Raw genomic sequence first — 23,944 nt, forward strand, 5'->3', positions numbered from 1 at the left:
CTTTTCTTGAAGCTCATCTTCAGGGGAGAAAGGAAGTGCATATTTGCACAACACCATCATAGTTTTTTTGTCTTGCGGAACCTGAAAATCCTCTTCCCACAACTCTTATACCTAATTTTGAAACATATTTTTCAAATAATGAAAATTTGGGTCCACCTATTTTGGCATCTCATCCTACTTGTGAGCATAACAAGTGCGAACTAGTACCAAGAATACTGCACTCCAATCCTATGCTCAAGTCTACATGAGAAGAAACAAAACTCAAAGAAATAAGTCTTCTACTCCCTCAAGGTGCCATGAGTCCGAACCAGGGCCCGACCAGAACTCCATACAATCATCGGGCAATGTTCCAACTCAATCTGTCCAACCTGATCATAGCCAAAAAAAATGAGTCTACTGATGAGCTTGACATACCTATTGCTATCCGAAAAGGAGTTAGGTCTTGTACCAAACATACTATGTCTCATTATGTGTCTTATGAAAACCTCTCACCCAATTTTCGTGCCTTTACCTCAACCTTATCTTGTGTCGGGATTCCAAAAACTATGCAGGATCCTCTACAATTTCCTAAGTGGAAGGAAGCAATTCTTGAGGAGATGAAGGCTCTAGAAAAAAATGGAACATGGGATATGGTGGATCTACCCACGTGAAAGTCCACGGTTAGATGCAAATGGGTATTCACAACCAAGCATAGAGCTTATGGGTCCCTTGAAAGGTATAAAGCTCGGTTGGTTGCCAAAGGATTCGCCCAGACTTATGGCATCGATTACTTTGAGACCTTCGCTCCAGTTGCAAAACTAAACAGTGTCAGAGTGCTCCTATCACTCGCAGCCAACCTTGATTGGCCTTTGCAACAACTAGATGTGAAGAATGCATTTCTGAATGGAGATTTGGAGGAAGAAGTATAGTTGGATTTCCCCTCGGGCTTTGATAGAAGGTTTAGATCGAAGGTTTGTAAATTGAAGAAGTCACTATATGAACTGAAATAGTCACCGAGGGCCTGGTTTGAGAAGTTCACTCAGTTTGTGAAGAAACAAGGGTATGTTCAAGGATAAGCTGATCATACCATGTTTGTAAAGCATTCTCACGATGGGAAGGTTGCAATTTTGATAGTGTATGTGGACGACATCATTCTCATCGAAAATGATATTGCCGAGATGAACAGGTTGAAAGAATGTCTCACTTTTAAATTTGAGATCAAGGACTTGGGAACTCTTTAAGGTATTTCATTGGAATGGAGGTGGCTTGGTCAAAAAAGGGAATTATAGTTTCACAAAGGAAATATGTCCTGGATCTTCTAAAGGAGACTGGAATGAGTGACTGTAGACCGGCAGATACTCCAATAGATCTAAATCAGAAACTTGGAGATGAAAAAGATGAGGTTCCTGTTGATACATCGAGATACCAGAAGCTCGCAGGGAAACTGATCTATTTATCGTATACTCGGCCAGATATTGCCTTTGCTAAGTATGGTAAGCCAATTTATGCATTCTCCCTATGAAAGACATCGTGAGGCTGTGTATAGGATCCTGAGATATCTAAAGAGCACACCTGGAAAAGGTTTACTATTCAAAAAGCCTACTCAACAGGAAATTGAAGCATACACAGATGCAGACTGGGTAGGGTCACTCACTAATAGAAGGACGACTTCAGGATATTGTACATATGTCTGGAGGAACTTGGTTACTTGGCGAAGTAAGAAGCAAAATGTGGTGGCACGAAGCAGCACAGAAGCAAAGTACCGAGCAATGGCCCATCGAGTCTGTGAGATGTTGTGGCTAACACCAGTACTAGAAGAACTTCAAGTGCCAGTCAAAATGCCTATGAAGCTGTACTGTGACAACAAGGTTGCAATCAACATTGCACCTAATCTAGTGCAACATGATAGAACTAAGCATGTTGAGATCAATAGACATGTTATCAAGACGAAGATTGATGCAGGAGCTATTTGTATGCCATTTGTGCAAACAACGCAACAAATAGCTGACATACTTACGAAGGGATTGTTCAGACCTAACTTTGAGTCTCTTATCAGCAAGTTGAGCATGATAGATATTTACACACCAACTTGAGGGGGGGTGTCGAAGAATTGGGAGAAGATCTTAGGAAATCAGGAGAAAATCTTGGGATATGATTTTTTTGTTTCCATTTATTTTGTTTCCTTTATTTCTGAATCGTCAAGATTAGGAAGTAGGAAATCTTTTCCTTTTCTGCTTTTATTTCCTTTCTATAGCATAGCTGTCCTAAACTCTATTTATGTGTAATGTTCTCTGTAACAATGTGACAATAAGAAATAGAAGAAATTACTTTTCTTCTTTGAAATCAGCACTCTTCATGAGAAGAGACCAAAAGGAAACAACAGCGACAACAAACTAAGTCCTATCCCACTAAATTGGGTCAGCTACATGAAGGGAGGACCTATTCACGCTGAGTGGATTGAATGAACACAGAAAGCCTTCCACTGGAAGGTGAGCTTAAGTTAAAGAATCAAAAGGGATCCTACGCCAAAAACTTCTAATAGGACTTTTACGAAAATAAGAATAGGAAATGCTAGAAATGGGGATCCTTGTAAACTATTCCGCTAGATTCCGTATCAAGTATTCTAAACGATCCAAACACTCCACTTCTTTTCAATACCATCTCCTTCCAAGGCCTTTTTCGTCTTCCTCCACCCCTTTTTAACCAACTCTGCATCTCATATTTCCAAAGGGCCCAAAAACAATCATAAGAAGAAATGCCAATCTGAGAGCTAAGAGAATTTTGATTACCAAGGTTACAGACATCAAAGCTTCTAAATCTGCATCTCAATTTGCAAAGGGCCAAAAAACAATCATAAGAAGAAATGCCAATCTGAGAGCTAAAAGAATTTTGATTATCAAGGTCACAGACATCAAAGCTACTTTAAGTATTTTAGGAAAAAAATAAAAGGCTGCAGTAAAAGGGTATCAAGGAAGATCCCATCTGTATCAATAAAGATCTGAGGCTTCGGGTTACATTCTGAGGCTTCGGGTGGTAACAATGCGATGACAAACCAACTGGCTTTCTGAGATCTCTTCCCAAGAGAAACCAACAATTTGCAACTCAACAAAATTTTCAAATATAAAGGATTTGTGAACAAGTTCCCTTGGGGCACTTGTTAAATAACCAAACAAAGAAGTTTATAGTTTCTAATGTGGCGCTTTTCTCGTGCTACGTCATTATAGTTTGGAAACCAAAACATTAGTATGCTTAACAAGTGTTTCAGGAGCACTCATTAACAAGACTATTATGATAAAATTCCTAGACATCAAATTAAATTGGCATTTAAGAAGAAAGTTTTCTATGTGTTGTGAGAGAGAGAAGCTGGTGCCTCCCTCATATAACAGTGTCATCTCAATTACGCTAGTTCAATGAAGAGAGAATTCTGAAATTTTTAAAAGAAAAAGTTAAACCTTCTTAGATAAATTTTACCCATTTAAAGAGGTAGTTTGAAAATTAGAGGGACATCTAAGAAATTGATACTTACCAATTGCAAGTTATCTAAAAATGTAATGCCTAGTATTTCCCATAATTCCACCAAATTGGATTAAGACGATCAGCCTCCTCCGTTAAGTAATTTTTTCTAAAGGTTTTACAGCTTTTTACTCAAAAGTTTACTAATTGTAAACAGAGATGCATGCAACACATAGGCAAGTCATTAAGTTTGTGAGACCTGAGAAGCTGCTAAGCTTTGGCTTGACTTTCAAAAATATGCACGGATATGGAGCTGTGAGTTTGAGTATTGTGAAGAAAAATTTAGCTAATAATCAATTCCTTCTCGACATATTTTTCTTTCTTGAATGCTTAATAAGATTTCATTAAGAAGGTTATCAAGGTGGTACCACCCCTATACAAAACAGCTTCAGGAAGAAGCCACCCACACACAAAATTATGGACAAAGGACTCTTTCTAACATTTTCAACAAACTAGACGTATGAAATTGAACTTTCTTGCTATACCAAAAGTGAAAAGTGTATCGCCCATAATCCCTAAAAGAATCCCAAGAGGGTTTGACTCCTTAAAATTTTATTTTCTTCCTCTCTTTGAATGAGCCAAAAAAACAGGGAGAGGAATCATCTCACTAATATGTTTCTTTCAGCTGCATGAGCTGCTAGTCGCTCCCCAAGCTCAAATTTCATGTTGCACTGTGCCTGAGCTCACCAAATTTACCCGTAAAATTGCCAAAAACAATAGTCCAAATCTTTCTGGTCCACCTACAATGTAGAAGTAAGTGATTCACACTCTCTTCTTCAGTCTGGCACAAAAAAAAAAAAACACTAAACTATTAGCCAGTAATATTCCTCTGTTCTGAAGATTATCCAAAGTAAGAAATTGTCCCCAAGCAGCTTCCCAAGTAAAAAAAGAAACCTTCAATGGAACCTTGACTTTCCAAGTAGATTTCCACAGGAAGATGTGCTCTACTGCAATTGCAACCAAGTTAAAAAGAGATCGAAATAACAAGATTTGACAGAAAAAGTTCCAGAGCAGCAGCAATTTCACATAGCCTATCATCCTCACTCACATCTAACATCCAACTCAAAAAATTTCGAGCAAGCTTTGAGCTCCCAATCTCAAGCCCTTCGTAAGAAGTTAACCAGCCACGCTGTTTCTCCATCATTTTCTCTGGCCCCCAATCTTGAGCCCTATGTTCTTAAGCATCCACAATCAGTCATTTAGTGTAATTAATGACTACTATTAAGACCTCACAAAGAGGGGCTTGTCTCTGAAGTCCATCTATAATAAAGATCACTAGTAGTTGGCAAGTGGGCTGCTCTTGACTTAAACAGATGTGAAAAGCCTAATTATATAAAGAGGACATATTCTAAGACAGATTTAACAAAGACACGAGGAGATCAGCTTCCAAAGAAGCAAATCAGTTGGTCCAAACATAACAGGCTCCAATCAACCAAACATAGATTTTCTTGCTTCAAATTTGTTCCACGTGCATCTCAACTTGAATGAGCTCAATATTTATTATGTCACCTGGAAGAAGTCAAGGACTCACAGATCATACGAAAACATCGGCAGACAACGTGCACATGCATATGCTGTGAACAAGAGATACTTCTCAAAGGATGAGAATCACCTGAGAGAGAACATACAACTCATCCATGTGTACTAATGCCACAAATCCAGAAGCCATCCCACACAAAGCCGCAGAGACAGTAGTGACAGATCTGCTAAATAAATGAAAGTATTCCCTGCAAAATACACATTTACAGAAGAAAATAGCCACTTATCAGTACCTTTTCAGTTCTGTCAACTTGCTATGGATTTGGAATAAGAGTATTGCACTTCCATGTTCACTGCGGGTTTTGCTGTAGTTGTGACCTTGTCACGAATAGGAAAAAATGAGTGTATTTATGTACATCTTTGAAACAAATTACTAAACTCCAAAACTGCAGAAGAGGATGAAAAATATGAAAATGACAACAATGAACAGAACGGTTCCTCTGCTACTTCATGCTGAATTATCTATTGCGCATTACCCTGTGAAGATGGTAAAATGTATTTGTCCGAGGGCTAAGGAATATTCGCAACGTGCCAAACGAACTCACAATGTTTTAGTTCCATCAGATCAAGCCATTCCAAATTGGGGTTTTAGACATTCGTGGATGAATTTGGAAATAAATCTTTAGGAACTAGTCCTCCTCTGTTTAATACAAGGTGAAGACTTATTCTGGAGGAACTGTGGATGAAGGTTCAGCCAAAATCTTGTACCAAAAAGAAGATGGAGGTCAGAAGTTCATAGAAATTCTTCCAAGATATCATTTGAACCCAGCGGCAGAAGATGCAAATTGACAAGGAGACTAGGATCAGAATGTTGCAGCAGATGTGACTCCATGTGTTGTAAGCACTTAACCAGAGATACTTGCCCGCATTCAATGCAATGCCGCCTGCACCACCACCACCCCAAACAAACACCCCACAACACACACACAAAACAAATCCCCAAAACAACCCCCAAACCCCTTAAAATTTATTTTCTTTGTTTGCCATCACAGAATAACCACGTGACAAAATCTGCTTCCGCTAAAATTTATCATCCTGTCCTCCAGAAAACTAACCGAGGTCTTAAAGTACCAAAAAAGAAAGTCTAAATTAATCAACCATGTGATTCCCTCCTTCATATCTACTTTCAAGTTGCTCTCTTCTATGAATCATGATGGTGACACCAGAAAGAACGTCAAGTCTGACGTGTGCCAAATTCAATTAAACAGGTTCTCTCTGTTTTGCTCCTCCACGAGTAGTCTGATTCACCAATGATGTTGTGGTCAACGGAAGGCAGAGAATATTGCTGTTAGAACTCTTGAGATTGGAAAGGCAGGGATACAGACCCACACAAGTGAGTGTGGCTGTGGTATATGTAAAGTGCAGACCTCTGATAGAAGTCATTCTGCTTGGATCAGGATATTGCTGGTGGTTGTTAACACTGTTGTCGGGTCTCTATTCTTTTCTGATCTCACTACCACGCTCAGAATTTGGGAAGTGAAGAGACAGCTCTCACGGTTGAGATTCTGAATGTGGTATTGCAACTCTATATTGAACTGAGAAGGGTAGAGAGTGCCAGTGTTCGGTCATTGGACCAAAGTTTAGAAATCACATAGATATAATAGACATGGTATCCGCTGTCCTAAGCACTCTAAACAAGATACTATTGCTTTTCAATGTTTGAGTAAAAAAATTAGGAAAAAAAAGCTTTTGAGAGAAGAGCTTGATGTGAGTTGGGCTTAGGTTTGGGAGGTGATCTGGCATAGCAAACGCTAGAAAAGCAATTCATCAGCAATTGCAACATCAAACATGCCAAACTTAAAGCAAGTGAGATCTTCAAAATAAACCGCAATGAAATAACAAATTTCCTGAAAAGAAAGACCACATAAAGAAATGGAGGCATTCGATAGTCCGAGCACGCAATGTGGATGCTGCGTTTTACAAGCAAAATCACCGACTGATCAAATTTATCAAACTGAGTGCCTAAACACATCATTAGATAGAGTAATAAGTTGTTCACTCAATCCTTTTCCCTTTCTCTTAAGAGGAAGTTAAATTCACTCAACAAGACATCTCTTGCAAGATCTCCCACTACAAATATAGCAGAGACAAAATATGAACACAAGGTGCAGAAACCATATCCATACCCAGAAGAAGATAGCTGAAACGTCAGTGGATTCAGTACAAAAGCGTGGCTTCGTTTCTTCTCTATCGATTCTTCTACATAGGCATTTAAACCATTAGCTCTGAAAAACAGATGATGTGAAAGATACACGTGGGAAACATGTCTCTCATCTCCCACTGTTGGAAGATGAAGATTTTGGGACTCCATCATCAAAGCACACTCTGATTCAACAGCGCCGTGTACTTGGCATCTGAGTGATTTATCAGATTCTAAACTAGGAGAAAGAGCGAATTCAATATCATGAATATCAAAGTCTATGTGATACTGGTTCTGACTCAATGCGTGCCTCAACGAGTCATCACCCAGGCTTGAGTTGCCCTTTCTAAATGAAACGTGAACATTGGGGCCAGTAATGAATGCTCCAACCTCAATATGCTGCTCAGGAAGCATTTTTAGCAATGCCTTCTTCATGTGAATGGAAAATTTTCTATATTCACCATCCCAATTGCCATTTGGTTGATTCAAAGAGTTGCTTGGATGATAAGAAAGTCCAGTTTCCCTACCATTCTCTCTGCAGAAAAGAGCAAGTTGTGTATGCCTCAGAAGCAAAGCTACCGAGACTATTGATGAGTGATCCAAATATAAATTCAACTTTCCAACTGCCAAATTGTATTTCCAAAATCCAGAAATAATATTTTCGCGTCCTGGATATGCCAAAAAGCTGCTGACCTCACATAAAAGGAAAGGATTTTCTTGAGGTTCCATGGCGCTTTCTTCAGACTTCCCCTGATTCGTCTGCCAACTCAACCACATCTCTTGCAGACATCTCTGCAGAAACTTAGTCCTGTCACCAGATGCTAGACCAGCGACCTTACTTTCAGTAGCTTCTGAAGAGGCACTAATTTGTGCCGGCTCACTCCAAATAATGATTTTCTCACTAGTAGGGCTCCCATCGTGACGCCCATTTAGGCGGCGCTTATCATAATTTGAAGTCACTCCCCATGCAGGAACATCTGCCACAGGTATTGCTGATACACTCACATTTCCACAGTATATGAAGGAAGACTGCTGAAAGATGTCTTCGATATACTTCAATGAGAGTGCAGCAACCAATAGATGGAATGAGAGAAAACTTGAGTCGGGAATCCCAGTATGTGATACTATATTTTGAGAAAGAGAAGCATGAACTTGATTTATTTGCCAAACAGTAATTACAACTTTGTCGATGTTGAATATAAAGCACTTCCTTATACAAGTATCAGAAGATGCAGTGCTCTTTGATTCGTGACGTGGTATTTTCCTTTGTAAAACAAGGATCATGGCCTTTTGAAGCGCTCTACAAACCACATTCCAAATTAAAGCAAGAACAATGCGTATCTTCTGAAAGCAGCGGGTGAAAAAGGATTCTGCAAAAGCATTCTGCCCTGTTTTCTCTTTTGGCATTCTACATCGAACCACTCTCCTGGCTTGTGCTATGGCATAAGGCGGAAGCTCTTTCTCAATGTCTGAGATCTCTAGCCAGAGCTGCTGTACATTGCTCCTATACTTTATGTCCATAGACATCTTTTGCAATGATTCCTTTAGTAAATCAGTATCAGGATATCCAAGTAGCAACAATAGATGCTCATAGATCCGTGTACAACGCAGCCACAGAGTGAGAACACTTATTAACCTATGCAAAGACAATATTGGAGCAAAATTTCCTTTCTTGATTCTGCTAGCAGCCAGTTTCCATAGTTGCTTACCATCTCTATGATGCATCAACTTTCTAGCAAATGCTTTACTAAACGCTAATAAAAAGGAAATATCAACTGGAGAAAAAGAGAGAGTTAACTCTGGAATGCAAAGATGGAGATGAACCACATGAAGTCTATTCAAATCAGCACACATAGACAGAACTTCACAGGTGAAAACATTATTGAAAAGATCATTCCTCTTCAACCGAATCTCAAAGTTACTGCAATTGATGGTAAAAGAGCCCTCTTTCAAAGGTATGAAGATAGAACCAACAAGGCCGCGAACAAAACTTCCCTGCTCATGAATTTGAGAGACTGCAGTGAATTTCTTCATCACCAACAAGCACGATATGGAGTCACTAATGATGGGAAACTGCACTTCAAGATGTATATCATGTATGCCAAGCTGACAGTGCGCCAATATGAGGTTTAACATTGACATTTTTATCCTACTTGTCGAAGTAATGGCACCAAATAATTTTTTGAGAGCATCATGCAAAGCAGCGCCCTGAAATTATCATAAAGATCAAGACCATAATCAGGTAAGCATATAAAATAAAAAGGGAAGGTATGTCTGACTTCCAGTAGGAAGATCTCATTGTTGCACATCCCCACGCTGAATAAATGACTATCATAAATTATATTCATTACTGTCCAACCTGATTGAAATGCAGACAGAAAATTATTACAAGTTGAATAATATTCATGGTAATGACCATATTACAAAATGTCATCTGTATTCTGAAAGATAACATTCTCCATCATGCTATAAAAGGAAACTTTTGAACACAAGCTATGGCATGCACATTCCTGCTGTGGTTGGCTTAAACGAAGGTCCGCTAGTGCAACTGCAACAGTGGCAGCAGATTGGTGTAATTACCATTTCAATAACATTTTTTTTGGTAAGGACCATTTCAATAACATTTGCATGTGCTTCAAAAGAAAATTTCGGATTTGTTGGAGATTGAGTTCATTTAAATGCTCAAAGCAGATTACCTCAGGATCAATTTCAGAAAGCGTCTTCTCCAAGTCATCCAAAGCCGAGTCCCTCAACCCATCCACGCCACTTCCACGTCTCTCTTCCAACTCACTTTCACCAAATAACATCAAACAAATTAAAAACAGAAGAAATCAAGTGCCCACGGATCAGAAACAAGTCGCACTGGAGTCCACCGTTGTACGGACACGTACTAAAGTGCATTATCATCTACGCTAATCCCGAGAGGAAGAGACTAACCCAGCCGATAACATCACGTGAACGCCGCGAACGTCAATCGTGAACGCATTGGCCGACCAAGCCGAGAAACGAAACCTCAGCTCTTCGATTGTGACTTCCTTGAAGACGAAGTTATAAGAGCAATCACCAATGAGCTCATTCAGAGCAGAGACGTCGAAACGGAGGTTTCTGGCGACGGCCTGAGAGCGTATGATCCCGACTCTCAGGTGGAGCTCCGGTTGCTCTCGCAGCCATGGCTGAAGAGGAGACAGCACTCGCCGCCGAATCGTGTTGTCCAAGAACATGGTGAAGTAAGATCGCTCAGGAGGCGGACGATGGGTTTATGTGACCATAGTCGGGTAAGCGAGCAGTGGAGTGAAGATTTTCCCGAGAAAGGAAGGGAAAATGCGCCGCCCTAACATTCCTGAGCGGGAAGATTTACAGATTGCGTGTGGCTTCCTCTGATCGCCAAATGGTGGGACCAAACGTGAAAACTGAACGTTATCTTCTACGGGATTCGATCCATGAGACTGTAACGACGGTATGCTATTTTTCGGGGCAAATACTTGCCTGACCCGGGTCCGAATGGACCACTTGCGTAGCCTTTTAAGAGGAAATTTTTTTTATTATGCGAAATTTGTTTTGATTATGCAACTTCGTTCTTTCAATTCACGACGTGGTAATTTTCTGGCAAATATGATGATCCTAGAAAGTTTTCCTAGCAAGAATAGGAATTCAACGCAGGAATTTTCCGAGCTGTAGAAAAGTTTAGCATTTGACGTGGTCAATATGTGTGTAAAGATCCGCCGCGCCTTTCTCTCCTCCAATCATTTCTTTAGACAGTTTTGTTTTGGTCGCTAAAAGAAACCTTAGACAAGACATTCCATCATTATTGAGTTAATCCCATGTCGTAATTAAGACTTATTTGGACACACAAAAAAGTCATTTTAATTTAGAAAATTCCAAGTTCTAATTATAGAAGAAGTCCTTAATTCCTCCCAAGGCTGGTCCTGATTTTTCCCCCTGATTGCAGCTTTTCACACCGGATCCACCATCACCTTTACACAAATTTTTCGTTTTAAAAAAAGGGTGAGGAGGAAATGCGTGAATAAACCGATTTTAAAGAGAAGAAATTGTTCTTCTCCACGTTCTCTTCTAGGCTCGCCCTTTTCTTTCCGCCCCTCTTCTTTTCCTACGCCTTCATTCCCTTCCATGCAGGTTGCTTCTTCAATGATACGCCATTGATGTTGTAGAAGATTGTTAGATATAGAAAAGACACGCTCCATTGGATTGAGGATTGTAATGAAGAGCTTGCGAGGAGGCCGGGTATTCTCCGATGAGAGAAGCGCGCATGGACAAGGATTCGACCGGTTGAAGACCCCGGAAGAGCCTGAAGATTACAGTGCTCGAGCCAGCAATTCGTCCGTGATGAGCCCACGGGATGTCGATTCTCCAACTGTTGCGGACCCTTCATCGCCGTTCGCCAAATCCCCGTGGTCGTGTCACATGGTGGCGCCCGTGGACGAGAGCTTCGACTACTCCCCGAATGTCCTCATGGGATCTCTGGTTCGCGAGGAGGGTCACATATACTCGTTGGCCGCGTCCGGGGACTTGTTGTATACCGGCTCGGATAGCAAGAACATCAGGGTTTGGAAGAACCAGAAGGAGTTCTCGGGCTTCAAGTCGAACAGCGGGTTGGTCAAGGCGATCATCATCTCGGGGGAGAAGATCTTCACCGGCCACCAGGACGGGAAGATCCGCGTGTGGAGGGTCTCGTCCAAGAACGGAAGCGTCCACAAGCGGACCGGCAATTTGCCGAGGTTGAAGGATTACATCAAGTGCTCGTTCAACCCGAGCAACTACGTCGAGGTGAGGCGGCACCGGAACGTTCTTTGGATCAAGCACTTCGACGCCATATCGTGCCTCAGCTTGAGCGAGGACAAGTCGCTGCTGTACTCTTCTTCTTGGGACAAGACCTTCAAAGTGTGGAGGATCTTGGATTCCAAATGTCTCGAGTCGGTCATAGCCCACGACGACGCAGTGAACGCAATCATTGCCGGCTTCGACAGCTTGGTCTTCACCGGCTCCGCGGACGGGACGGTCAAAGTGTGGCGGAGGGAGTACCAAGGGAAGGTGACGAAGCACTTCTTCTCGCAAACGTTGCTCAAGCAGGAATACGCGGTCACGGCATTGGCCGTGAACTCAGACGCGACCGTCGTGTACAGCGGCTCCTCGGACGGCCTCGTCAATTATTGGGACCGCGAGAAGCATCTCTCCCACAGCGGCGTCCTGAGAGGACACAAGCTGGCGGTCCTGTGCTTGATCGCAGCCGGGAGGTTGGTGCTGAGCGGGTCGGCGGACAAGGGGATATGTGTGTGGAGGAGAGATGGCGGCAACCACACGTGCTTGTCCGTGCTGACGGGCCATAACGGGCCAGTCAAGTGCTTGGCCGCGGAGAAGGACAACGGCACTGAGCCTTCGGGCGAGAGGCGGTGGATCGTATACAGCGGCAGTCTGGATAAGTCGGTGAAAATGTGGCGGGTGTCGGAGGCCGCCCCGCCAATGCAGAGAGTGCAACAACACTACACATCCGACGGGAAAGCGATGCCGACCACCTTACAGTATGCTCCGAGTTTCTCTACGCAAGGTAGGATAAGCCAAAAAAAATCATAGAAAGAAAGAAGAAGGCAAATTAAACCAACTTGTTCCTTCGTTGTGTATCTGGTTGATTTTGGTGCCTCTCAGTGTTAGATCCGGAAAGGAGATTATCGCAACTAATGTAATTTGTGACATTTCCGTTGTAATGTTCTTTTGCCGATCAACTCGTTAATCTAAATTTTTCTCAATGGTTCAACTAGACATGTCAAAATGAGTCATAAACCCATTTCTTAATCCTTGTATGATGGGCTATGTTGTTATTTGAGTTAGTTATATCCAATAAATAGGTCGTAAATTAGTCTAAACATAATATAAGTGTTAAATTAATCGTAACTGGGTAATAAATGGATGTACAACTTACTTAAACTCAACTTATCCGTAGAACTCTCTCTTCTTATTCTCTCCCGCCCTCACTCGATTTTATACTCACTCGCTCCGCACTCTTACCTTAGGTTAGGTATGAGTTTTCCTTGATATAATCGGTCGGGTATGAGTTGGGTCGGACATGAGTTACTAGATTTTACATTGCGATAAATGAGTTCATAAACAGGTTAATCGGGTCTATTTGGCTCGAATCATTTAAGACTCAACTCAAACAGACCTGACCCACCAATTTGTTTGACGGGTTTAGGTTCAACCATCCCCACTGGACTCGTCGGTTGGATTGTAGAAGCATCGAAGAGCACAGAAAGACGAAAGAGAAACTTGGTGCGCTTGCTTCGTCAAAACACACGCTTTGAATTATAGTACCGCTAGAAATTAAACTTTCGCGTGATGTTTGGTTTGATTTCCCAATTGGGTGAAGAGGAGAAGATAATCATCATGGCAGCAGGACGTGTCGAAGAAGTTATGGATGACTTTTAAGCGCAAAACATCCCTCCGTCGGCGTTGAATTGTCTTAACGGAGCGGGACGATCGATCCCGTGAACGATCCAGAGCTACAGAGCGTCAAAGGGGTTGGCTAGCGGCTGAAGCGATGGAGAGAGACATTCTGGTTCATTAAGGTTGACAAATGGCGTGATTAGGGCATGCTCCAAAAGCGACTGGAGGCTGAAATGCAAATAAAAAAAAAAAAACTATCTTCATAAACAACTTTATTAGGACATGAAGAAGCCAAGAACGCTCGTGCTCCCTTTATATTATATTGAAGGAAGAAAAAGTCTTTGGCCATACCCACGGATTTCGTTTCTTTAAGCGTGAAGATCTGGGAAAGGAATCAAGATGTGTAGTTTGTCGGTTCAAATTGCGGAATCATCTTGAAAATTTTACGCAGAATGTCGCTGACCTTTCCATTTGGTCTTTTGATTATACAGGTTTCAAGTTAGTTGTACACATTTGCTGTCCGACTCTTTAAAGCAAAGATATTTTTTTCTTTGAACAACAACAGTAGGAGCCTGATAGGGATCAACCACCGGACCAAAATCTCATGAGATATTCTACTAACCTCGTGATTTACTTAGTGCTCGTTATTCAGAATATCAAAGTACAAGTGGGCAGTCGAGAAGTAAGATTATGTTCGACACTCGGCAAGAGGGAGCCATGCCACTTCCTCGTCCAATTTCGCAAATCGATCTTAGTATTAATGGAAGTACTAATGAAAATCGTCATCAGTATAGCCATAGACACGTCCAAGTTGAGCAGCTTGTTTGGATACCTATGACTCACTTTTGTTTCTCCTCCGGTGACCGGAGTACAGGACAAAAACTTAAGAGAACATCCAGAATCCAACACAGAAACATATGCACATTTAATTGAGAACCTCCCAATGACCACCCTAGAGAGAGAGAGAAGCCTCACCTTACATATCTTCATTCATAACATAAAACCCTAATCCAACATCTTATGCTTCCACGGCCAAAAAACCAAAAAGAAGAAGAAAGAACTGTCTATCAGCGGGAGACACCGCTTGTGACTCCATAAGGTGCCGCCCAACGTCTTCAGTCAGCTATGAAACTGTACCGAGCCTGCTCCTGTGTGCTCAACAAAATATTCTTAGCAGCCCAGCCCATTGCCGCGATTTGGTCGCTCACCGTGTGAAAACTTCTTTCAGCACACTGCCTGCTATCATCGGCCAATTTAAACCACTCTTCGAAACCCAAATCTGATACATAGTAGGCCCCTAAAATCTGCTCCCATCGATTCTCATTCTGAATTAGGGCCTTGCGAATGTAACACGCCTTCATGCATCATGGAAGACGCAGATAATCAAAATCTCATAGGTAAAGGAATTGTACAGATTGACTTTGACAACCTCCAGTGAATGTTAACCAAGAAGGGTAAAAAAGATGCCATTGAAAAACATGGCATGATGAAATTAACTGCAATTACCTGCAACAAACCCATGATAACATCTGAAGTGCCAGCTCCTTCTCTTAGACAAAGCAGGATATTTCGCTGAATTTCAAAAAAATAAATCACGAAAGATTCTATATAGAGTTAACAGAGGAAGTGATTCGACTAACTCTCCATTCAAGCACTCACTTCCGCGTTTCTTGCCAATCCACCAAAGGTCTCCAAGCAGATGAAGTAATAATCTTTGCTTTTCACAGATTTCATGGCCATCAATGGCAACCTGGGAATCTGAACCTTGGTGCTCAAGCTCCCTATTCTTATGGGCCAAGAGTCTTTGTCTGATAAAAAGAACATTTCTTGTTCAACTACATTGCTCTTGAAACAGCTCATTATACCAAAAGGCAGTCAAAATGCAAACACAAGACTCACTTTTATGACTGAATATGTCAATCCCCTCCTCTTTGCTTACTTCAGCAGGCAAGGGCACGTAACCAAACTCGATCCATGTATTTAAGATTATCTCAAGCCTGTCCTGAATAATTTCCCCAGGCGTTTGTGTGAAAGAGGAGAGAGGAGGAAGAGAAACACGGAACCTTTAGTCAGTTAATTGTAGATTCTAAGGAGGTTTCCCCCCAGCTCATAATACAAAGACACAAGCTATGGAACCTAGCGTCATGAGGTTTGGATATATTCATTGTGTGTTTTTGAAATGCAGACAGAGAGAAACATGACCTTTGCTAGGTACCATTCTTTGTCATCAATTATGCATTAGTTAGAAGGCTATATGTTCTTTATAATGGAAAATGCATGCAAACAAGGACAGAAACTTGTAGTACTTCTCCAAAGCAAATAAATAGGGGGATGTGATGAGCTTCTACTTGTTCACAAGACAACTAACTTCAATACAGATTCTGAATGAAAATATGTTCATGAATTCTGCACCATGATAAAATGAAGGAACAGTGAATCTCACTATCAAAATATAAAGGAGGTTGACAACAAAAACGCAGCTCCTGAAGTTAAAAATCACTAAACATGTAGGAATTAGGACTACAGTCCAAAGCAGTGCTCATAAAATGTCGTGGGTGTACTGAAGTACTTTCTTTTTCCAGTGCCTGTGTATGAAATAAACCTAAAAGCTATAGGATGATACTAACCCACCTTAGTTAGAGTTTGCAGGTGGACATACTTGAGTCCCTGATATATTCCCAAAAGGTCTAGTGCTGCGAAGATAGGGTATACTGCAAAAGGCAAAGCTGCAAGCAATCTAACACATATGAAGGTTAGAAACGTTAAAAAGCAACTAATACAAGTTCCTGGCTTGAATCTGGCCAAGAAAACACCAATAGTTTGGTTCTTAAAACATCCTCCAATTAAATCATCATATAGGTTCAACAATTAACGGAACGTAATACAACTAGAAACAGTTTAAGGATGCTAAGATTCAAATGTCTTTGACTGCTGGCAGCCCGAGTATATGGTTAAGAGCAATTTGAAGCACACAAACAACTCCACCAAAGATTTGCATTTATGACCCAAGAAATGTGTGAGAAGATCTTGCAGCCTCAGCAGCACTAACTTGCAACAAAATGAATTATGGCTGACTTAGCTTAAGCCAAAATATGAACAGAACTTGAGCGATTTATATACAAAATATAACAAACTAGAGGGAAAGGCAGGGAATATGAACCTTTGATTGTTCTTGAGTGACATGTTAAGAAGTGCAGCAAGCATAAGGCCAAGATTATCAAAACACACTGCCTGAATCTGAAGGCAAACCAAGAGGAAATCACCAACAAACAACCAAGAAGAATAACAAAACCTTCTTTTAGCAGAAAAGCAAGCAATGCCTAAAAGGAATGTACTGGAGCCTGACCTGTGCTTTCGCAGAAACTTCACCAAGGTTATCAGCTACAGCAAAGCTCCGATGAACAGCAGACTTTCCAAAGAAAATGACAACCACAAAGCAAAAAACATTTAAGTCAAAACAGAAGATGGCACATATAATGCAAGACAGCTAACATAAAAAACTCTGTGTCAAGAGTAAGGTTCATGAAGTGGATAAAGTTGGTGGAAAAAGATCAGGAAAAATAAATCAACACCATAGATGGATCTCATGGTGGCAGATAATTATGCCATGCCATACCCAACAAACATGAGTCCGAATATCCACTTTTGGCTGATAGAGCACAAGAAAGGAACTCAACAAGATGTCAAACCAGACAACATTGTGAAGGAGCTAGATTAGGTTCAGTTCCCATTCCAGTAAACCAACCGTGATGCTTGTGATACAGATATTTACATGACCATTCTATGTGAAAAGAAGGAAATGAGAAACAACGGAGAACTAAAACTGCTAGAACTCATATATCTCAATCAACAACCTTTTGAGCTATCTTTACTTTCTTTGTTACCAAATCTTCTCATTTTTATTCTAGAGAATATAAGCAAACTTTGATCCCTAAACCCCATGTTCCAATCTCTCACCTTCTTGAATTGACCCAGCTTATGATTTATTTTCCACTTGGCTCCTAAACCCCATGCAGCAGGGAAAGCACTTTTCACACACATACATTTGGCCTAGCGTTCAAAATATCGTCTTACACACGTATAAATAGTTTTACCATATCATACAACTACAAATAAAAAACTCACAGATAGATCCTCGAGGCATCAGAGTGAGAAGATACATTATAGAGATCCTTTTCAATATCTGGAATATCATAAATGAGCTGGGGCACAATTCTTACACCAGTGACCAAATAGCATGCGAGGCTGATTTGTTTCGCGATGTTGGCTATGGATGCAAGAAGTAGGAAGTATTGTGGGAATACAGGAGTCAGCAGCTCCACACCAATACTCAAACTGAAGATAACGGATGTTGAGAACCGAACCCTCTTCAAATAAAATAACTCATCATCAGAGATATATCAAGACATGAGTATTAACACAATACTGCAAATCACAAAATGCAAGATTTCTGCTCTACTTGTCACTATTATATCCAACCACCATATAGCAGTAAGGTACCAAGTTAACATTAGAACTATGAATAGGAATGACTATTGACAAGAACAAAGGAAAAAGGTTTTTACTACAATGCAGAGTGGAAGGACGCTAAAACTAAAAGTGAAACCTTCAAGTTGGTATCAAAAGCAGATGCCAGGCTAGCAGTGTAAATGCACCTACTCAGCCGTCCAAGTCCATCTTTCAAGACCCAATTCAATGCAGCAGCCGAGGGCAGTGATCGAGAGTATCCAATCCCTATAGCTCGGAACATCGCCTGAAATTCCAAACAATTAATCATCAAAGTAACTTCTTGAAAGCAACATCTTGCAATAAAACATCAACCATCTACTAAAAATATGTACTGTACATTTCGAGCACGTAAGAGCATTGCATATACATAATTGGGGCAGCTGAGCAATGATTTTAAGGTCCAACCCCACCAGGCATCATAATCCGAGAATATAACTAATCAGATTCAAAGAAACCCACCGAGCTAGTGTTTTCACACATTTTCAAACGAAAATTGAAGAAACTTCCCGATTACCTGAGTAGCAAGAACCTGAAGAGCAGAGCTGAAGACACGGTGCAAGAGCTTCCATTTCACATAGTCCATGTAGCTCGCACTCACTTGCTTCGGAATGAAGAAATTCCTCACAAACACCCCACAGGCTCTTCCCAGTTCCCGAACCCCACCATCGAAATCGAGACCAAACGACGCAGCCCCACCGTCAACACTCACCAGTCGCAAGCAATCCCCATCCCAAACGTACCTAGACACCTTACCGGACTTCCTAATCACCACCGGAAGCTTCGCCGCCGCAGGCAAAGAAGTGGGTCCGAAGCCTTCTCCGCGGAGTTTATCTTCCTCGGGGTCGGAGTGAAGGGGAGTTCTCAAAGAGTTGATGACAATTCTCGGTTTTTTCGAAATGGGTGTTAGGGGTTCATTGAGCTGGCGAGGGAGACGGAAGTGGCGTGGGTTGGGCGTTGTGCGGAGAGTGGATTGCATGAGAAATTTGAATGGTTTGCGTTCACAGAGAGGACAGAGAAAATTGCTGGAAACAAAAGAGTTTGAAGTGGGAAGTTTGTGATGGTGTGAGGCGGCTGCTACGACCGCTTCGCTTCGAACGCGCAGAGAGAGAGAGAGAGCCGAATCCCTTGAACGTGCGTCTCTTCTGTTTTGTGCGTCTTCCCTCGCAAGTTGCAGGATTTGCAATGGATTTCGCATTCTGAATGATAATGAAAAGACGAAACTACTTATCAATAAATAACATGCTTTTCTAGAGTTATGTTACCTGAATATAACTTTGCTATCTTAGTTTACAATACAATAATTAACACAATGATTATTGTGAATTAAACGGGTCAATCAAGATGATGTCCATTGCAGTTCTATTCTGTCACTGTTGTTGCACCAGCACAGCATAATCCTACGCATCCTCACTTTTTCTCAGGGCTGCATCGAACTCCAGATATCAAATTTCAAAAGTCATTGTTTTTGGTTCAACAAGAACTTCACGGTCTACACATTCGTGAATCCAGGTCTTATACAATCAGCCTGTTGCTATGCTCGACCTCACCAAATCGTGTCCGCTCCAACACTTCGAGTCAGCAACTGCAAAAGGCTTCATCCGGAACATCTCGAGCATCTCAATCCGGGGATCAAGCGTCGCAGTAGAAAGAAGCTAGTAGATTTTCTTTCGTTAGTGAAAATGTTCCGTTAAACCGAGAGACAAGAAGTTGGCTGGGCCAAGCTTTAGCTATCAAGGAGCACACTTCATTTTGTTTTGGTGGTGTTGCAGGACAGAGCTCCATGTATAGAACGACTTCAGGGGTATTTGCTACTAGTTTCCTTTTAATAGGAGTCCAATTTTCCGGTGACATTCTGGATGTTCTTCGTGACGACGAGAACCATATCAGGCCATTTGGCAACTTGTGCTGGAAAACTTCACTCTAGGATAGTCCTTGTCCTGCACATTGATGTGCAGTGCAACTAAAATCTTTACTACCATTCACTTTTTGTATTTGGCATCAAGCACCATAAACTGTTGATGCACCAACCCCATATCCTTCCAGGGAGAACACTGCCATGATTTTGTTTCGAATCAACCCAGATGCAAACGACCTCCCAATGAGCTTCTAGGAGAACTTCAGATGGATTCTGTCTTCCAATTTGGCCGAGCCATTGCTCTCAGTTGGACACACACATCAGTCATCTTTCACCAATTCGACTTCCAAGTCTCTGCAGCAAACGAACCGATGTCCAGTGCAATCTGCAGGTCGAATTGGAGGAGTTCCTTATCAACCCCTTTTGCTCGCAGTTGTGCGCCTTACTTTCGCCTGTCTGTTGGACCAGATAAGATATGATAAACTGAGTCATTTGAGAGACAGTTGTACCGTCACGATTTTGCGCACTACTCGCCAATAGGCCCTGTAAGGACCAAAGCCAGTCAAACACGGCATAGAAGTTCCCAGAAACGCTGATGAGACTATTCTTGCTCTGTCCAGGAAAAACTCTATAATGGGACAGTGAAGCAATTGGTCCAGACCTAGTCTTGTAGCGATTGAAGAAGGTTCAGATGCGTTAAATCAATCCTAAGACTTTATGTGCTAATGTCCATCTTCCAAAATGATTAAGACAAAGGGAAAAACTGATCCACAATATATATTTCGGTCTTTTGCTTTTATTTTATTTATTTTTGAGTTCATCGACCTCCGACCCCAACTAGTTTGGGTTGAAAGTGGTGTTGATGTTGATGTTGATCTCCTTTCCCTTGAAACTCAAATTCGCAGCTGCAGATTTTCTGAGAATGCGTTGGAAAGATGTTATGTACCAGGAAAAAAGAGAACGTGCTATTGTCATAAAAGTACACAGTAGAAATTCATGTACATTTGTTAAAACTCATGTACCAAGATTTGAGGAAGACGAAAACTGCCCAAACAAATTATTCTCTAACTACCAGAACATCCGAGACCCCATCCTTTTTAGGATGTCGATTCCACTACACGCACATCAAGCCTTCACGACGAAGTGATTCTTTTCTATTTTGAGGCCCCGCGGAAGAACTCTTGCTATTGTTTCACTGCATGTGTTTCCCTCTCCAAGGACAAACTCGAACACGCATTGATTGCCTAATCTCAAATTCTTCTTCCTAAACTCAATCCACCCTGAGGACAGAAAGAACCGTCCATCTTTCGTTTCTTTAATCTGCGTGGGCCACGTCCTCCCATTTTGATCCCGCACAATCATCTCCTCATCGGGATTTAGCTTTATTCGATTTGTCTTTAGGAATGGAGTAGGGATATACTGCATCAAATGTGACCAGACAAAATGGAAGGATAATCGAAGCAGCCAAATGTTCAGTAAACAAATTGCAGCAGCGAAATGTTCAATCACATGTATTGTCTCGTTCGTGTTATATTAATTAGATTTCCAAGTAATCAGTCATCTCCCGTTCTAAGTGACGATGGATTAATTGCGACAACCTCTTCCAAGCTTTTAAACCTATTTAGTGCTGCTGAAATGCCTTGCAGAGAAGCAGACTCTGTTAAACTTATCAATTAGCTGCACAAATCTAAGGAAACTATTACTCTGAGTGATTTGGTCGTGATCACACTTGTTCAAGGTCATCTAAACCGAAAGTACCTCTAGGCTTTACGAAGCTCCTACTAGTTTTTTCATGTACCACCCATTATTCTGCTATCAACAATCCAATAAATATACGATGACCTTAAAACGGTTTTGTATGTGACGTGACTCCAAGATTAGCAGCTTAAGATCCTGAGGTGCTCCTACGACAAACGCAAGATCTGTTAAAGGAGTATTCTACAATCAAGATATGCAGACTAACCAGGAATGACATTACTGAAACTATGGAGTACTGAAAATTAAATAAGTCTAATGCGAAAGACTAACCATCGTTCTCATGCGATATTTCGAGATGGATGATACAAAGTGCGGATTCTTCGGCATGGCATATGTCTCCGAGGAGCACTTGCGAACAGTTTCCCCAACAAACTCTGGTTTCGTTTTGAATTGGGAATCTCTTTGCGAAACTGTAGAAAGGAAAGCATGCAAAGGTCAGGAGGCAACACCAATATGCCAGAAAAAAAAAAAAGTAACAAGCAAGTACCATGATTTTCCATTCTCCTGATATTCAATTCCGAGAACTTCCGCTTACAAGCCCGAACGGGCCTCCTCTGGTTCTGTTCTGTCTCATTTACTTCGTCTGCCAGCTCTTCATTCTTCATAACAGCGACTGGTCTATTGATTCTGGAAGTCAGTTCTTTCCTGCACCCATTCTTACCAAATACTTTGACGAGGAACACCGAGTCCGTATTGTATCTGAAAATGAGTAGATCAGCAAAATCTAGAGAATGATCTATCACGAAGTCCCGCCAACCGCTCTTCATGAACAATTTATTTCCAACTTCTGCTATCCTAATTGGCCATGATCTCCCTGTAGTATCCTTGAGAACTGCATCTTTTGGCACAACTCCCTTAAAATGCTTCACGAAATCCAGCGGTATAAGCTGCAATGGAAAAATTGAATTTCCATATACCAAATCAGCAGACGATAAAAAGCAAAAACATATAAATCTCAGAACCCAGCTAAGGGCCTTTTCATCAGTGGGAGCACCCAATGCAGTTGTCTATTCTCAAATTTTCTTGCTAGTCCTGATTATGAAATTCATCAAATACCGAATGTCGCATGAAAGAATGTCCATGGGACATGATTTTACATTGGCAATTATCACATTCAAACTTTTGTACATGATGTTGAGCAATTATTTAATCTAGAATATTTCTTCCCTCGCAAAATCACTCAAAAAGGCACAACCTCTCCCACTTGATAAGGCCCCAAGCAAACTCTTCACGTACAGTTCCCTAGGTTTCAACAAGATAAGTGGGTTATAAGAGCACACTAGGGTTTCCATTAAGCTAGTAATATCGCACTCATAAACTGTTTCCTTACAAAATTTGTCTAATGCCCTAGAAAACATAAGAAAGGTACAGAAAGCAGGCATTCGCGAAGAAACGTGCATGTGCATGTGCATGCACAGAGAGAGAGAGAGAGAGAGAGAGAGAGAGAGAGAGAGAGAGAGACCAGTTGGTGAGAACTGAAGGAGGGAAGATAAACTTTGAAGAACTCGAGAGGCTCGCCGGAGGAAGAGGTCTTCCTGGGACGACGGTCGCTCATGGTTTTCCTGCTTTGCCGAGGTGGTTTCAATGGTGGTCGCCGTTGGGAAACAGGAGGGATGTCGAAGGTTTAGGAAGAGGGAGAAACAAAAGGAAGCCGAAACGTCTAGGAAGAACGTGGGTTTATCACCAAAAATCAGCAAAGAAGAAAGGAAAATCCCAAGATTCTTATCCTTCTTGATTTCAAAATTAGACCTTCTTATCCGTTTTCCCTTTTTCGGTCCCAAGAACCTGCGAGATAGGTTTTGATTTATAAGCAAGTCATTAAGTCATAATTTAATGGGAGTTTTATACTATGCAATTGCTGGCGGTAGTTCTGATATGGATTTTATCGAGGAGATGTAAATTAAGTTTCGATTAATCTTGAAACTTCTTTGCTAGTAATTTAATTCCCTAGAATGCTTTCACATAAGGTGATTTGACGGTCTCGCATCATACCATTTACTTTGCACTCAAAATTACGCGCGCTTTCCTTTTATGTTCGTGATTAGATTAGATTCTGTGTACAAGTAAGTTACGGGTAGATGAATAAATAAATTATTGAGTAAAAGACGAACCTATATTTTAATAAACTTAATTTAGAACAAACCGTGTAGAAATTAAAATATTTGAAAGGAAATGAATAAGAAAAAGGAGATAATGCAACTTACGCTGAGTTATGTAAATGAAATTCTAATTTGTTTGGAAGTTTTGAAGATCAT

The 23,944-nt window shown here is 41.2% G+C and overlaps 4 protein-coding genes across 11 annotated transcripts in view; 1 reads left to right on the top strand and 3 right to left on the bottom strand.

Annotated features, from left to right (window-relative positions):
- LOC115740159 overlaps positions 1-10,659 on the bottom strand; it is a 38,966-nt gene extending 28,307 nt beyond the window's left edge. For 2 of the 6 annotated variants that reach the window (XR_004015332.2, XM_048282989.1), the window contains exons 1-4: positions 10,109-10,657; positions 9,868-9,961; positions 7,158-9,379; positions 5,105-5,219 (exon numbers count right to left, since the gene is read on the bottom strand). Coding sequence is in view for 5 of the 6 variants with exons in the window: in XM_048282989.1 (XP_048138946.1) it covers positions 5,105-5,219; positions 7,158-9,379; positions 9,868-9,961; positions 10,109-10,392 (2,715 nt within the window). In the remaining variant the exon portion in view is untranslated. Of the gene's footprint in view, positions 1-5,104; positions 5,220-7,157; positions 9,380-9,867; positions 9,962-10,108 lie in introns of all 6 variants that reach the window. The other 4 variants (XM_048282914.1, XM_030673581.2, XM_048282947.1 and 1 more) reach the window with 3 other exon arrangements.
- A 396-nt stretch (positions 10,660-11,055) lies between these two features.
- On the top strand, positions 11,056-12,899 carry LOC115740306 (protein JINGUBANG). Its single transcript, XM_030673784.2, has one exon. It carries the CDS (start codon positions 11,390-11,392, stop codon positions 12,758-12,760), a length of 1,371 nt encoding a protein of 456 aa, XP_030529644.2. The 5' UTR covers positions 11,056-11,389; the 3' UTR covers positions 12,761-12,899.
- Positions 12,900-14,372: 1,473 nt separating this feature from the next.
- On the bottom strand, positions 14,373-19,248 carry LOC115740162 (protein root UVB sensitive 4). Of its 3 annotated transcripts, none has more exons than XM_030673596.2 (10): positions 18,591-19,248; positions 18,174-18,320; positions 17,788-17,934; positions 16,914-16,976; positions 16,728-16,804; positions 16,199-16,304; positions 15,467-15,569; positions 15,242-15,375; positions 15,074-15,139; positions 14,373-14,922 (listed from the first exon to the last, which is right to left on the bottom strand). In XM_030673596.2, exons 1-10 carry the CDS (start codon positions 19,050-19,052, stop codon positions 14,683-14,685), a joined length of 1,545 nt encoding a protein of 514 aa, XP_030529456.1. In that variant the 5' UTR covers positions 19,053-19,248; the 3' UTR covers positions 14,373-14,682. The 3 variants fall into 3 exon arrangements, with proteins under 3 accessions (XP_030529456.1, XP_030529455.1, XP_048139280.1); XM_030673595.2 differs by having other exon boundaries at positions 15,227-15,375; positions 18,591-19,246; XM_048283323.1 differs by lacking the exon at positions 16,199-16,304 and having other exon boundaries at positions 15,227-15,375; positions 15,467-15,564; positions 18,591-19,247.
- Positions 19,249-20,884: 1,636 nt separating this feature from the next.
- LOC115740166 (putative B3 domain-containing protein At5g66980) lies at positions 20,885-23,386 on the bottom strand. Its single transcript, XM_030673599.2, has 4 exons — positions 23,152-23,386; positions 22,177-22,576; positions 21,960-22,099; positions 20,885-21,350 (listed from the first exon to the last, which is right to left on the bottom strand). The coding sequence occupies exons 1-4, from the start codon at positions 23,242-23,244 to the stop codon at positions 21,057-21,059; spliced, it is 927 nt and encodes a 308-aa protein (XP_030529459.1). The 5' UTR covers positions 23,245-23,386; the 3' UTR covers positions 20,885-21,056.
- Positions 23,387-23,944: the final 558 nt, after the last annotated feature.

Source organism: Rhodamnia argentea, chromosome 1 (assembly GCF_020921035.1).
Source record: "Rhodamnia argentea isolate NSW1041297 chromosome 1, ASM2092103v1, whole genome shotgun sequence".
NCBI lineage: Eukaryota > Viridiplantae > Streptophyta > Magnoliopsida > Myrtales > Myrtaceae > Rhodamnia > Rhodamnia argentea.

What these genes read in the sequence shown, in the direction of transcription:
- LOC115740306 (XM_030673784.2), top strand. Translation starts at nt 11,390, where the DNA reads ATGAAGAGCTTGCGAGGAGGCCGGGTATTCTCCGATGAGAGAAGCGCG.
- LOC115740162 (XM_030673595.2), bottom strand. Translation starts at nt 19,052, where the DNA reads ATGCAATCCACTCTCCGCACAACGCCCAACCCACGCCACTTCCGTCTC. An exon ending in TTCAGGTTCTTGCTACTCAG is followed by an intron (nt 18,321 to 18,590) that starts GTAATCGGGAAG and finishes TTGGAATTTCAG; the next exon opens with GCGATGTTCCGAGCTATAGG. An exon ending in TTATCATGGGTTTGTTGCAG is followed by an intron (nt 14,923 to 15,073) that starts GTAATTGCAGTT and finishes TGATGCATGAAG; the next exon opens with GCGTGTTACATTCGCAAGGC.
- LOC115740166 (XM_030673599.2), bottom strand. Translation starts at nt 23,244, where the DNA reads ATGAGCGACCGTCGTCCCAGGAAGACCTCTTCCTCCGGCGAGCCTCTC. An exon ending in CCTTCAGTTCTCACCAACTG is followed by an intron (nt 22,577 to 23,151) that starts GTCTCTCTCTCT and finishes TTTCCATTGCAG; the next exon opens with CTTATACCGCTGGATTTCGT. An exon ending in AATATCGCATGAGAACGATG is followed by an intron (nt 21,351 to 21,959) that starts GTTAGTCTTTCG and finishes CATTTGATGCAG; the next exon opens with TATATCCCTACTCCATTCCT.